Below are 15,335 nucleotides of genomic sequence, written 5' to 3' on the forward strand. Positions count from 1 at the left end.
GTTACAAAGTAGGGATGAAATTAAGCTCCACCTATCATCGCGCTAACTTGATTCTGTCAATCTCAACAGTTGAATGAAAGGCATAAAAAGAGTAAGTGGTATAACTGATATTTCCATTCATGGTTATATAAGCAAGAGCAAATCATGGTTATGAACATCAAATTCCTCTGGTGCACTTTATTTAATACGATATTGCATAATCAGTCATTAAAAAACTAGAACTTCATTCAATGCAAATCTCAGGAATGATAATATGTCTGTAGACAATTGTTAAATTGCATAAATGTACGGGCTTTTGCCTTTTTCGGCTTGCCAAACTTCATTTGGCTTTAATTTATTTTTTCTCATTTGACTGAACAAATAAAAGAAATCTGATAATATACAAAACTTCTATATAGATAAGACTCTTATTTAGATACTTCCATTTCCTCCATTTTGAGGCAATCAACTTTCATCATACTAAATGCATCGAAAAGTGGTGCCACTGAATGAGAGCTTCAACCTGAATAATTCTGTTAAGATGCATCCCTCCTGCAATAACAGGCCAGCATCTCTCCGAATACAATCAGTGGAAGTCAGGTTGGCCAGTTGATGTCAGGCAACGGTGCCACATTCTACTGTTAGGATCAACACACCTAGGAGATGTGATGACTTCTGGAATAGGGAGGTAGACATAATGGGTGTTGCATATTCCTGTTGTAATGCCACTGAACCCAGCAAATGCACCATGTACCTACACAGTATAAGATATCATTGCAAATTAGTCAAGCTCAAAGGACAAGCACTTGAACATACAAGTAAATGTTTCTTAGAAAAACTATTCACTTAAATGGAAACAATGTAGCTTTTATCATATGCATTAATAATTGACATACTTTAGCATTGCTCTAACTTTATTCTGTAATTAAGTAGTTGCAGACTTAGTTAAAGAACAACCAAAAGTCTACAGAATATGGTCAAATTTGATACTATGGAAACAACCACCAACATATAGCTAAGCATACTTTTATGACCAAAAAGGCATTTAGGAGTTTAATGATGTGGAGCTTTCTCATGGTTTTGAGCATAATATAAGAGATAGCTAATGCTAAAAACAGTTCCATAATTTGTTGAAAGTCAAAAGTGAAAAAAAATGGTACAATATATTATTTGAGTCATGAATGATACTATATGAGATATAGAATTTGACATTGTGGAAACAAATGCTTAAATATAGCTAGCCTACTTTCTTAGGACTTTTTTCCGGACTTTGAATGATGTGAAACTTTTAATGACTAAGCATTCTAATGCTTCAAGTAGTTCCAAATTTGTTTAAAAACAAAAATGTGAAACAAATGATACGACATACATAAATGCATGCAAGCATATGTGAGATATAGAACTTGGCATTGTGAAAACAAATGCTTAAATATAGCTAGCATACTTTCATAGGACTGAAATTTGTTTAGGAGTTCAAATGATGTGAAAAATTTTAATCGTCGAGCATCCTGATGCTTCAAATAGTTTCAAAATTTGTTTGAAACCAAAAATCTGAAACAAACAATACAATATGCAGCATGCATGCTTGAATGCATATGGACGGATGTTTGAGTGCTAAATGATGCAATGCCAGAGATATGCATCGAGTGAGAAAGCATACTCTGACTGCCTATGTCACAGTCCATTGCTGGGACACAAAAGTTCCCTAGAGCTGTCTGGGATGAGAGTTGTTTCAAAAACAAGAGAGTGAACTTGAACTCGGGTATTCTTAAGAGCATCAACCAAAAAGCAACTGTTGATATGTACACATCCACACACACATAGCAGAAGCTATACATTAGAGCCCATTGCTTGTCCAAAAAAAAGCTAGATGCAACTTTAGGCTGGATTGTGGAACCCAATTCATGCAAAAAGGAAGCAACTAGCAAAAGAAATTATTATAGTATAATTTCAGAGATGAAGTCAAATTGACTGGCAACAGATGACGAATAATCTCAATAAATTATTATATAGATGATCAGATGTAACAGATTAAGCATAAGTTCAGGCCAAAATCCTGACCTCAAAACGAAAAAAAAAAAAAAAGAAAAGATATAAAAGAGAAAAAGTTGCATTCAGTAAATCACAAATCAGACATAAAAAAACTAACAAATTGCAGTTTCCAATCTTGTATTGATGGTGTTGCCTAAAATTAAGCAGAGATGCTTAGATGCATCTAAGCATGCTTCACTTCTGTGAGAAGCAGTGCTACATCATAGAGGTGCATGAAGTGAGATTCTTACCGCATTCTGGCCAAGTACAGTGCAGAGAATCGCATCAGATGCATTGGCACGGCATGCTCTGATCATATAAGTCGGATCAATGTATTTGACATCTGCTGGAATGCCTATTGCCTTGAAATGCCTTTTAATCTGTAGGTGAATGTCAAGTGTAATCAACACATGGCTACTAACATGCAGGCAATTTTTTTTTTAAAAAAAAATTGTAGCGTATAAAGTAATTACAGATGGAAAATTGCACATGGAAAGAAAACTTCATTGCCACAGTTTGAGAAGAAACACATTATTAATGTGATCAGAGGAAAACATCTCTATCACAAGTAACATGCAATATGGATTTTGTTGAGAAAAATGTAGCAAGAATTGACTGCAGCATTAGACTAGCGAAGTTTTCATAAGAAGCTAAATCTGTAGCCACTGACATGTTTGACAAATCTGGAGAGTAGGGAATTTTGATGAGAAAGATGTTGAACGAATAAACTGCTGCATTAAACTAATGGTGTTTTCATAAGAAGCTATCTCAGTAGCCACGTGACATGTTTGACAAATCTGAAGAGTAGGGAGCCTTCCACTGGCACTCCAGTTGTAGATAACAAAGAATCCCTTGTTTTCTGCAAACATTAGTCTATGACTTTCAAGTATGCAATCCTCTTGAAATTTAGTTATTTATTAGTTCATTTATCTATTTCATCTACAATGTTTCATGAATGGATGGCTGCAAGATTTTCTTGCTCCTAATCAAACATCTATAAGAAAGGAAAATCATTAACTGATGTTGGCTGGATTGTCCCATTAAAGAGTATATCCAAATCAGATATATGTGTATCCCAATTTAAACCCAGTCCATGACTGAAATTTGGACACATGTATCAGGTATGGATCTGAACTGAGATCAAAACCTTGGTAGGGTTAAGCATGGATGTTGCCTTATGTGGCATTGAATGGACCTAATTAGAAGTGACACAAGTTAATTAACAAATCCGGTGTAGTCCCATAAACCTAGATCCAAGCTGGAATCCTTACCTAATCTATCAAGTTAATGAGTTGATTCTGGCTTAAATTTTGGAACCTGTGGACCGCAGCAGTTCAGGTTAGTTCTTGGTAAATTAGAACCAAGCCTCATAATGACCCACTTGCAGCCCAATGTCTAATCCATATTTTTCACCTCTAAGTTTGAATTTTAATCGGTCATATATCTATCAAATTTAAGTTTTATTATAAGGTAGTGCAGCCACAGTTGATTAGCAGTCATAATGGATAAGATGTTAAGGAAATATCTTTTTTGTTTTATATTTTATTCTGCATCCATCTAGTCTCCTTTCTCTTTAGCAAACATTTTGATTTTTCCAAATAGCAATTACATTTAGTTTTCTTCTCCCAGTTATGTTTCTCAACTCTTAGTGATACTGCAAAATCTGTGTCTCATTTTACTTATTTACCAGAAAGATTTAAGAAACACAGAGATAGCATTGAGGGATGAACCTGCTGTTGAATGTGGACGCCAATATCACTAAGCACAACATTTCCTGAGGCATCTGTTGCATTTGACTTTTCCAGCAATTCCTGAAAGACATCAAGAGAAATACTTAATACAACTGACTTGAGGAAATTATACAGAAATTCTCTGGCCATTTTGTCAGAAGATCATAGAAAAGCCTCAGTAAATCATGATAGAAATGAAATCATAATACTCGACTATGATTCTGAATAAACAAATTTCTTCATGCAGACATTACAATGAATCCTGGACTCTGGCATTTCAAGAATGAAATAAGTAGAAATACGTGTTAGACTCTGAGAAATGAATAGATACATTTTAACTAATCTGTCCACCAAAACATTATGATAACAAATTAGTCTTCTGTGGAGGATTGTTATAAGCTCAAGATCTCTCAAGCCTTAGGGATATTAATGAGGTAAGGATTTGTGTTGTTTCTATTCCTGCTTTTGTCCTTGTTTGCTATTCATCTGGTTCCTGTTACCCAGTGTCCTGGGCTCAAGCTGGCCCCACACAGAAATCCACTAAGCAGTCTTGGGCTCCCTCGATCAAATGGGGAAGCCAGAAGCTAAAACCTGTTCTGGGTTCCCACAATCACCTAGCTTGGATCCAGTGGTTCATACCCTCCAGTGGCAGAGACACAAGATGCATGGTGCACACATGTGCATACACACAGTGGCACAGGCACAGGCACCTGGATAAAACTAGGATCAAATTTCGCTTGTAACATAACCATTGTTTGACGTAACACAAAATTATATTCTAACTTGTCTGGTTATATTCTGCGGAACCCAGGATTCTAAAGTTTGATTTAATTCTGAATGCTGAGCATACATAGATTTTCTCTTACCAATTTGAAATTGTCATAACACTTTTTGAAAATCCTAGAAACATGGTCATATTCCTATAATCCCTGGGCTAAACAATCATTACAGTATTCATTAAATTTTTATACAGAGAAAATAATAGTAAAACCTAATCATAAAAAATGTTTGTTTTTTTCCTTAAACGTGCAGTTACCTGTCCTGCTCCTTCAGCAACACAAATGACAGCATTCCCTTTAGTTTTTATCAAATGCTCAAGGTGCTGCAAGACTCCATTTGGTCCCTCTAAAGTGAAAGGTACCTTCATTTGGATATTATTTCATCAGAAACTGTTAATATTACTAGAAAGGAAATAAACATGAATTCTACATACCTCGGGAATTAAACAGATATCTATCTGACCACTAGAAAGTGATGCATGCATAGCTATGAACCCACTGCTTCTTCCCATCAATTTCACCAGTCCAATGCCATGGTATGCACTGTGTGCCTAAGAACAAAAGAGGTCAGCTGACAAGATAAGATGAGAAGGATGATACCATGTGGAGAATAAATTCTTCTAATTGCTTGGTTGAGTAATCTAGAGCTACCAGAGATCTATAAAGAAATTGATTACCTCAATATATGCAGAATTGATTGCTCGTTGAGCTTCTTCTACAGCAGTATCAAAACCAAATGTCTTGTCCATTAGTAATATATCATTGTCAATGGTTTTTGGCACACCAATGACTGATACTTTCATTTTTCTCTTGCGACACTGCATTCAGCAAGGGTACAGATAAGCTTACATGTCAAAAGTAAATTATAGTGGAACTAGTACCGTGGTTTTGACAGGAAACAACATGGTAGTTTGCAATTTTACAGCTTTAAATGGCTAGAAATATGGTATGTGATTCAATATGATCTTTAGTGAAATAAGCAGGCAATGATACCTCATTATGTATTGCATTTGCCCCTGCATGTGTGCCATTTCCTCCCAGTATAAAAATCATATTGATTCCCCTCGCCTGAAATGCTCAAACAATCATAACATAGTCTTCCACCATGATTACAGAAGCATAACATGTGGAAATAAATTTATAAAAACAAAAAACCTAGCAATCACCTATCAACTGGCGTAAAATTCTTTATACCTGAATGCTATCTACAATATCACTGATGTCAGGCCCTCCACGAGAGACTCCCAACAAACTTCCACCATGAAGATTAATGTTTTGAACCACTTGACGTGAAAGCTAAGAGAAAAACAATAGTCTTAGAATGGAAATAAAAATATGGACATGATAATACAAATGCTCACCTGTGGATCTTGGACTTAATGGAAATTGTTCTCACCGGTATTTCTGGTAAGGCCTCCTCAAAAAATCCGCGGTAACCAAAGGGGATTCCAATGATCTTTGTAACACCATATTTTTCAAGGGTGAACACTATCTGCAAGCACAATAAAATAATGTAATTCTGCTCACTTGAATTGTTTTCACCATGCAAGAAGAAAGAAAAAGGAAAAATTCATTCTATAAAATATTGCCAAATAAAAAAAAAATTAATAAGATAAGTTCCAGTCCAAAGTGCACTGCATGCACCAAGTCACCCCCCCCCCCCCACCAAAAAAAAAAAAAAAAGAAGAACCCCTGAAAAGAAAGAAAGAAAGAAAGAAAGAGGAGGAAACAAAGAAAGGAAAAACTCAAACTAGCTGTATAATTGCCTGCATCCTATGAGATGGCATCCCTTAAGACACCCAACAGGAGGATTTGCAAACTGAGAAGCTGATAAAAATATAAAGAAATTGGATCGAAGATTTGGAGAAATAATATATACAAAGAAGCTGATATGCTGAAAGGCTCATAAAGAATTTACAGCTTTACAATTTTGCCTAATTATTATTATGTAGAAATTTGAAGGTGTAGCACATTCACAGTTTAAATTCAATGACCCACCCAAATGTCTAACAATCATGAACATTCATGTCATATGTTCACTTTCTAAAATATAATAGTAAGGATCATATCAACAGACATCAGAGCATAAAAGGTCTTCTAAAGTAAAAAAGTTTGCAGAAAGTATTCATGACTATGCTGATGAAGAAAATTAAAAATAGAATGATGTCTAAAGGGGCAACCAACCTGTCTAATGACATCGTTGAGACCAGGACACAGCCCTCCACAAGTAACAATTCCAGCTTTTACTTCCTCAGGTTCATAGTATATTTGCTTACGTGGCCCAGCACGGTGAACCCTAGAGTAAGATAAGAACTACAATCAAGAGACAGAGAGAGATTGATTGATAGATAGATAGAGAGAGAGAGGGGGGGGGGAGAGAGAGAGGAAGCTAGGCTGAAAATTATCATGAAACTCCAATATTTTTCATCATTCAACAATTTTTTTTTCGAGAAGGATTGCTTCAATAATCTAAAAGAGAAACCATAAAATCTGGAGGTTCAGAAAATTTGAATGCAAAAGGATTACCAAATTGCTGGGAAGGGCAATTACAAAAAAAAAAAAAAAAAGGGAGAAACAACTAGAAATTTCCATACTTAACTAAGGAAAAGAAAATATCAAGATAATGGCCAATATTTCAGAACTAAAAATAGCAGTAGACTAGTGGTAATAGCAGTAGTAGTAGTAAGAAGAAGAAGAAGAATACCATTGCTCCACCCAGCTGCAGTCAGGATCTATGCACTCTGCTCCAGCAGAATGTGGTGAAGAAAACTTTATGACCTGAAAATTATTGGGCAATTCCATGATGAGTAAGGCAATAAATATATATAATTTATAGTAACAAAGGTTCAAGAACTAAGACAATCAATTGTAGGCTCTCTTAACTGTTATAAAAATGGTACTTTCCTCATTCATGTTCATGTGGCAGCCAATTACTGGTACATGAATATGAGGCTAGGAAGATGCAAAACTATGGAAAGTAAGTGCAATCAGAAGCTCTTTCAGCCTTAAGTTTGCAAAGAATTATTGCATGTATATTGTTTATGGCGATGGTACCAATCAAGGTACGTCGTCTCGATACTAGACCCCGCATTAGTGCCACCATGTTCTTGAATCGGCACGCCCTGCATGGGAGTACTAAGTGTCCATATGCCCCCATACCGAATACTAGTACCAAACCAGTATGGTATGGTACACCTCATACCATCTGGTTCGGTACCATTTAGTGTACCTTGGTGCCAACTATCATCAACTTTTTGTGAGAACAGCATATATCTTTCTTAATCCTTCACTCTGGCTTGTAGTTAATCATATAAATTCAATATTGTTCTTACATTTCATCTTGATAATGTACAAGTGAGTTTAAATATAGCCATAAAGCTTCCCTTAGAAAAATAGGTCCCAAGAAGTTATGTCTTATGTTTGGACAAAATGATGCTTCTGGACCACCTTCAACAAGTTGATCATGGTGGTGGAGAGGCGAGGGGGCGGCGGGGTGGAGAGGATCAGTCAAGAAATAGGGAAAAAAAAAAGAAAAAGACAATGTCTTGATTCTTAAATGAGTTATAGTTTTTGCCATCTCTCTTTCACAAAAAAACATCCCATAATTTTTCATTTCATTGCATAAATTAGAAAAAATGAGATTACTAAAAGAAAATAAATGCCATAATTCCATAATAGAATTATATTCTTTTAAGGAGATGAAAAGCCTTATGCCTTATATTTATGTCCCTTTCTCTCTTTTCTCTTTTTTCTTTTTTGAAAGAAAAATGAGAAAACCACATCAACTCATTGTGTGGAGAATGAAATTTAAACTGGAAAATTCTAACAGAGGCTAAACCCCCAAACAAAGGCAAACTGCAAATAAAGTCAGGATCTATGTAAAAATCTTCTCATCCTGTCAATAAACACTGCCTTTGCTTCTATCCATCATCAATCAAGAGTTAATTGAAGCTTCTGCAACCTTAGGGACATCAAGTGTTGACAAAGATTTCTGCACAAAGATCCACTAGATATACTACATCCACAGTTTCCAGGAAGAGGGTAAGCAAATATTCTCCCATCGAAGGGAGACATTAATCAGTCACAACCCTTCCACTTCTCCTTATGTCTCAGCTTCAGTGAAGAAGCCTAACCTTCTATTCTAAGAAACACTGTTATCATACCTCATATTCTTCAATCCACTCATACCTGAGTAGAATTGCAAAGAGGCAAATTGCTATCACTAAAACAAGAATGTAGCTATCCTGCATGTTCAGGATGCTTCTTTCCTTTTTATTCAATTAGCCTCTAAGAATTATGTTGATTTGATATACATGCATACTCATTCTCATGTATTTGTTGATGAAGAGCTGGGATTATATCTTAAAGGTCATACATTATCATGAATGATCTTATTAGTTTATCATGAGGACTTGTAGTGGCTTGTTATGCGGCAATCATAAGCAAGACTAGCAGAAGTAAGATTTCTACTTTCTATATTCACAAGAATCATTTAAATGGTTAGAACTTGGAACCTCCCCCCACCCCCACCAAGAAAAAAAAAAACAATAGCCACTCAGACGGAACATATAATTGCCCTGGTTCGTTTATTGAGTAGAATTTTGGGATGTTGTTTGACAGGTTTTGTTTGTGTTTTAAAAAAATCAAGATAGTGGCCTATTGGTCCAACATAGTTTGGGGTTAAAATAGAAATAAGATGAACTTCTGCATACTTATGAGCAATGTTGTATGAACACAAACAAGAATTGGGTCCAGACATGTATCCAAACATTTGACTTAACAAGAGGAAAAAGCTAGAAGCAGGGACATATAAAAAATAACTTTAACTTATTTTACTAGTAAGAAAAGGCCATTACCAGTTATGGTCCTAGCAATCTGGGGTCCTGGGAGGGACAGACTGGGAATATATCTAGCCTTTGCCTTTTTTTTACACAAAGTGGCTATGCAGAGCTCGAACCCAAATCATGGCACTTGTCAGTCCAAGCCATTTACCATTGCAATGCAACCCCAACCCAACCCCACCCCCCCACCACCAAACACACCAAAAAAGAAAAAAAGAAACTTATTTTATTAATATTGCATAAAATAAAATATGTGCTGTGCTTGGCTCGAGAACCAAAAAAACGTCAAGTTAGCTGGTTTATGTTGGAAGAAGAAATGAAGGTTAAATTATTCCATCTCAACTGAGTAAATTATTCTTGGATTAAGTGGTGTGAGTGGATTAAAGTAAAAAGCAAAGCATTAATTGCATATCAAGTTTTCAGAAATGCCTATATTACCCTTGAGAAAAAGCAATTTAACCTAGCTACACAATGGCCATTTAGCTGAATAAGGTGGAATAAACAGATTGGGGAGCTTCCATTCCAACTTAACCCTGAACCAGGTGAAACCTCAAAGATATCATTTGCTTTTCAATATACGAGTTTCACATCCGAACTGCCAAATTACCTTGAACATATAAGCAAAACAACATTTCACAAGGTTCTTCTAATAATGTACATCCTTAATTAATATGTAAAGAAAGAAAAGCCTAATTTTAACAACACTATGAAGATTAAAATGCATTGTTAGAAAAGTCCAAGTTGCCACCAATATCTAAATGCGGCAACTGAAGAATTTATACTGCAACTGAAAATTTTAATAAGTATTTAAAAGTCAGATTATCTAACTTGCCAAAGCATATCCAACACAGATTCTTCAAGCTGTATGCTAGTTTCCAAGTAACACAAACTACAACACATTCTTCATATCTGTTTTGGGTGCAAAATCAGCTGTATCATTATTAGTGCTGCTTCTTTCCAAACTAATTAGATCATAAACAGTTCTCTGACTTGACAAAGCCTCCAAACTACTCAGGAATGACAATATTCCCCTAATCCATTTATATGCTCTGAAAATTGTTTTGCAATCTAAATTCAGAAAATGATTAGATCTAAGCAAAACATGGAATCCGAAAACTAATGGAGGTTACTGAAATTGCTTCAAAGGTAATAAAATGCACTAGTTCCTTTATTTAATTGAATTAGATAGATGTCCAATTTAGCTATTCATGGAAATGTGAAACATTTTAATGCAGAGAGAAATGCAGCATAACAAAGTAAATCTTAGTAGCTCTACAACATTTCATTTTGCCTTCAATTTATGAAACAAATTCCATGACATCAATGTATGCTGTATATTATGATTACAGAAGACTGCAATGATATTAACATACCATCACCAGATTACCAGATAAGAGGCATGGTTTATATAGCTATATTCAATAGTCAATATCAATGTGTTCTTTTATCATACGCTTAGTTGATTGTATAATGATGAATATCTGAATAAAACATTTTGACAGAGATGAAGAAGGGTTATTTGTTAAGCCTAAAGTTTGAGGTACAAGAGCATCACTTGGTAGTATTAGAAATTTGGACTTATTCATGCCAAAAGTCTCTCTAACATTTCTTGTCAATTCCACATGTATCAGAAATTTTTAGAGATCTGCTTAGATAGAGCTCTATAGTTATATTTCATCAAGATCAAAGTCCTTGCAAAAATGATTAAAACTAGTCACGAGCTATGATCTTATGAATCTGTCCCATCCAAAAGACAAAGCAGCATAGATGCTGGTAAAAGTAATCTAAATATTTATGAATGAGAGGAGACCTTAAGAAGTGCTCTGTCATCATCATTCACATAGCCATTCCACACGCCCTCTGGTGCGCCATTGCCATCATGCAGGGGACCTCTGCCAAAGTCAGTAGCAACAAATCATGTCATTCTATTGATACGAAAAAAGGTATTTCAAAAAACAGACTTCTACATAACTACAGAATACAGCAGCAAATATGAGAGGTGTAATATGCACCTGGAGGAAGTTTGATAAATCCAATTAATGATAAGATGAATATATAAATGTGAAATATGGTATCGTATGCTTGCTCAGGAAAAAAAAGTTATGTAAGATTAAGTAGGGTAAGATCACCTGCTTTTGAGAGAGAACGTAGTTGGTCTTGGCTGCACATCAAGAATATCCCTCAAATGTGGCAAATTAAACCTTCTGTCAAAATCCTCCTGGAAGTGCATTTTCCAATCTGGATCCTTAAAATCTACCTCTGGCTTAAAAATAACAGCTCTAATATCCTTAATCCGGTGTCCAGTTGCGATCCTTCTATGGAACCTTCTAAATTTTGAACGATTAGAACCGAACAAGGGGAGATCCCCTCTCCATCGTAAGCCATGGTGGCTGATTAAACAAACACCATTAATTGATGAAGCAAATGCCATTCTTAGAATGTCAGAACAATTAAGTAACTTGATGAAGCAAACCAAAAACCAAGTAACCTGCTGGACAAAAAATAACAAACATAAGGTCAACTTAGCCAATATGCATAGCTCACACCATTTATATCTCAGGAATGGGGAGAAAAAACAAAGGAAAAACGAAATGGAAAATTCTGATGTTTCTAATCATAGCATTTAAATAGTTATTTACTAGCCATTAGCAGTCAATTCTTTGAATCCTATCTCAAAACAATATGTTCAGTACAACAAAAAGCTTCTTCAAGATCCTAACTCAAAATTTACATCCATGCTTTAAATATGCTTTTCACTTCCCATTCTTATCAACCCTTTGAATTAAATTCAAACATTACACCTAAAAGACCCATCTCAATCCTTTCTAGCACATTTTGTATCAGTCCACATGACCCAAGATCCAAGCATCGAATTGTCCTCCAAAAGAAATTAACACGAAGCAACAAACTAGAAGAGATTCATATACACACCATTGTTTATATATCTATGTATATAAATCTGTATATTTCTGCATGAATGGAACATCAGTCCACTGACCGGTAAAAATTAGAAACCCTCTTGCTTGGAAAAAGCTGTTCTTGTCACAAAGTTTTAGACAAGTGCCAAGAATGATGTCAGCATTATGTCTCTGTAACATAAACTGCCATGGAATGTCATGAATTATCTGCAACTTTTTAACTTTGTGGAGGAAATCCCATGAATGGCCCATTTTTGCTCTCCAATTTGTGAAATAAAAGACCAAACATAAAGAGTTCAGGCAGCACTCTAATTTAACCATGGCTCCCCATCATGTTTCTTTTTTGTAGTATCATCATGTTGACACACAATGATATACTCTCTAAGCTTACATCGTATGAACTCAACTCTAGCACCATGTTTCCCCTTAATATTCTTTTCAACTACCACTATCACTTCATGCATGTTTAACTACTCCAGTGCCATCATTATTAGAGTTTAGCAATACTTTGTCAATTTGGATTCATGAACCATCGTAGACACATAACATTTGTGGAAACTTTATAAGAACCTCGTTCTTCATTATATCTATCCTCCCCTTCATTCGATGGAATACAAAATCTCACTGTCAGATAAACACGATCAGCAACAGAAAATGGCATGTTACAAAAAATCATTAGAAGTATAAGTTTTAAACTCCAAATTTTAGAGAGAAGTCTACATAAGAAAAGTATGATAGTTGAAGCTATAGTTCTTAGGGCTCCACATGATCGCATATGAATATTACATTGAAGCCCAAGAAACACAAAAGGCCCAAGAAACCATATTTCAAGCAACATAGGTATCAAAATTGTAAATACCTCAATCCATCACATAACTAATGGGAAACAGCGATCAAATTATAAAACCGCTCCTCTTGATATTGTTATGAATTTAGGAAAACACATCTACAGGTCCAAGTTTTATATATCAACATGATCAGATCCAAGTTCAACAAAAGACCATGTCTTTTCTCCCTACAAATCCACGAAACGTAGACTCCTCCCTCTACCTACCAAATCACATCAAAAAAAAAAAAAAAAAATCCCAAGAAAGAAGGGGCAAAATCGTTGAAACTTGGAGAATTACCTCTGAGTAACCGAAGAATCTGAAGAATCTGAGAAACCAATCCGAGAGAAAGAGAGAGAGAGAGAAAGCCTCTTGGATGCGGAATCCCTCCACTCCTCTTAATCTCCGCCTCTAAATCCAAAAGCCGGGCTTTTAAACGAGGAGGGAAGAAAACAAGAGAAAGAAAATAAAGCAGGCGTCGCTTTTGGTTGCTCGATGTTTCGGTCAGCGGGCAACGAGGGAGGAACTATGAACAAGACTATTCCGCCGGTAAAAGTTACCGCCTCCTTGCCTTGCGACCGATCGATTTCATCGGAGCAAACAAAGCGAAGATCTGCTGTGATAAATACACTCCCACTCAGATGCCTCCATCTCTGCATGCATGCACCCACAATACGAATGGAGACTCGAGGGGAATGTATCTGTGGAGAAAGTCGGGTGTGTTTTTTTTTTTTTTTTTTTTTTGGTAACCAAAAGACGGGTGTGTTTGGAGTTTCTTTTCAACCTGGATTCTTTTTCTTCTCCGCGGGTGGGTCCTCCGGCCTTCTCGGAAGCAGCTGGGAACCGTAGGTTTGGTATGCACGTGTTTTTTTTTTTGTAAAGGTGTTTGTCATAATGTTTGAGATCACCTTCCCTTCTTGGACATTTCTGTCCAATGCCCAATTACTCACAAGAACCGCCACAAGGTCGAGGAACTTGGGAGCTCGGTGTTTCCAATGATAATAGCAGCTGCTACATCGTTGGCCAACTGGAATGGCGATGTTTACATAGACCTATAAAACACATTGGTGATGTGTCACCTTTGGTTCCCTTTGATGAAGTATGAGGGTATCTCGTTCAACTATCTCATTTGCATATAGGTTAAGGAGGCAAACAAGTGTGCTCATTGGTTAAGCAAACAAGAAATTGTTGATTGGAGAATAACGTGGGATGGATGGTCTTTTCTAAGAAACTGAACTTTGACAGATATCAAGTGCTGATGGTTACATAGAGTTATTATTGAATTTGATTCTAGTCGGGATTCGATCATACCTCAGCAAGAGGACTTTCACAATCCCTTGTAGGATAAAAATTGCATCACGTACAAAAATATATAAAAAATAATAATGACTCACAGATGAGTGAAATAAATCAATGAGATCGGATATTTGAGTATAAGCCACGAAAGGAGAAAATTAATCACAATGAGAGAGAGAGAGAGAATTTATTTTCGCTGCTCTATTTCTGTCACTCGAACCTGACATAAAAGGAGTAGGTCGATTATTCCTTTACTTGTGTGGAAGAGTCAAGCCACCTTATCGATGATAGAAAAATATCTAGCACCAATTTCGCGAGTCAATTGAACTCATGCATGGAAAGGTTAACCTCTACTCTATAGGTCTCTTGAACTCTATGAGAAACTAAGTTGAACCTCCAATATATGAAAACCTCGATATCTATGCAAAAGTTTGTGCAAGAGCATATTTAACCTTCGCTCTATTGGGCAGAATGGAAATCGTATTTATTGATGGTTAGAAGATTATTTACCATTAATAAAGACTTTGAATACTAAAATCCTAAAAGGGGGCCGCTAGACCAATACTCTACAAAATAGAAAGCAATCAGCCTGGTATTATAGATGCGTGATGAATGTATTAAAGCCATCAAATGAATCTGCCTTCCTCCTTTTATGATGCAAATTCTCCATCCATATACGGTCTGTTGTATAAGTTATAAGTGGCCAAATATGAGCCTTCAAGTGTAATTATAGAAATAATTAATCAAATCTTGGTTGGCCTAATAGTTTGACCATTTACTATCGTTGGTTAATCGCTGATTAATTTTTAGGTGTAAACAGATGGATGATTTTTCTTCAAAAAAATTGGCTGTGACTGGTAGTATAGCTCTATCTATATGTATATAAAAACTAGCAAACCTATACGTGCAAATGCACGTATATAAAGAAAACATA

At 35.8% G+C, this 15,335-nt stretch overlaps 1 protein-coding gene across 2 annotated transcripts; it reads right to left on the reverse strand.

Moving 5' to 3' along the window:
• Positions 1-207: 207 nt before the first annotated feature.
• Positions 208-13,760, reverse strand: LOC105041727 (ATP-dependent 6-phosphofructokinase 5, chloroplastic). 2 transcript variants are annotated; one of them, XM_010918735.4, is made up of 14 exons: positions 13,406-13,760; positions 11,490-11,848; positions 11,171-11,252; positions 7,224-7,297; positions 6,704-6,815; positions 5,916-6,011; positions 5,714-5,815; positions 5,513-5,587; positions 5,197-5,337; positions 4,954-5,070; positions 4,777-4,881; positions 3,741-3,821; positions 2,262-2,390; positions 208-733 (listed from the first exon to the last, which is right to left on the reverse strand). In XM_010918735.4, exons 2-14 carry the CDS (start codon positions 11,789-11,791, stop codon positions 566-568), a joined length of 1,584 nt encoding a protein of 527 aa, XP_010917037.1. In that variant the 5' UTR covers positions 11,792-11,848; positions 13,406-13,760; the 3' UTR covers positions 208-565. The 2 variants fall into 2 exon arrangements, with proteins under 2 accessions (XP_010917037.1, XP_073110146.1); XM_073254045.1 differs by having other exon boundaries at positions 377-733; positions 11,490-11,851; positions 13,406-13,536.
• Positions 13,761-15,335: the final 1,575 nt, after the last annotated feature.

This window comes from Elaeis guineensis, chromosome 3 (genome assembly GCF_000442705.2).
Source record: "Elaeis guineensis isolate ETL-2024a chromosome 3, EG11, whole genome shotgun sequence".
Lineage (NCBI taxonomy): Eukaryota > Viridiplantae > Streptophyta > Magnoliopsida > Arecales > Arecaceae > Elaeis > Elaeis guineensis.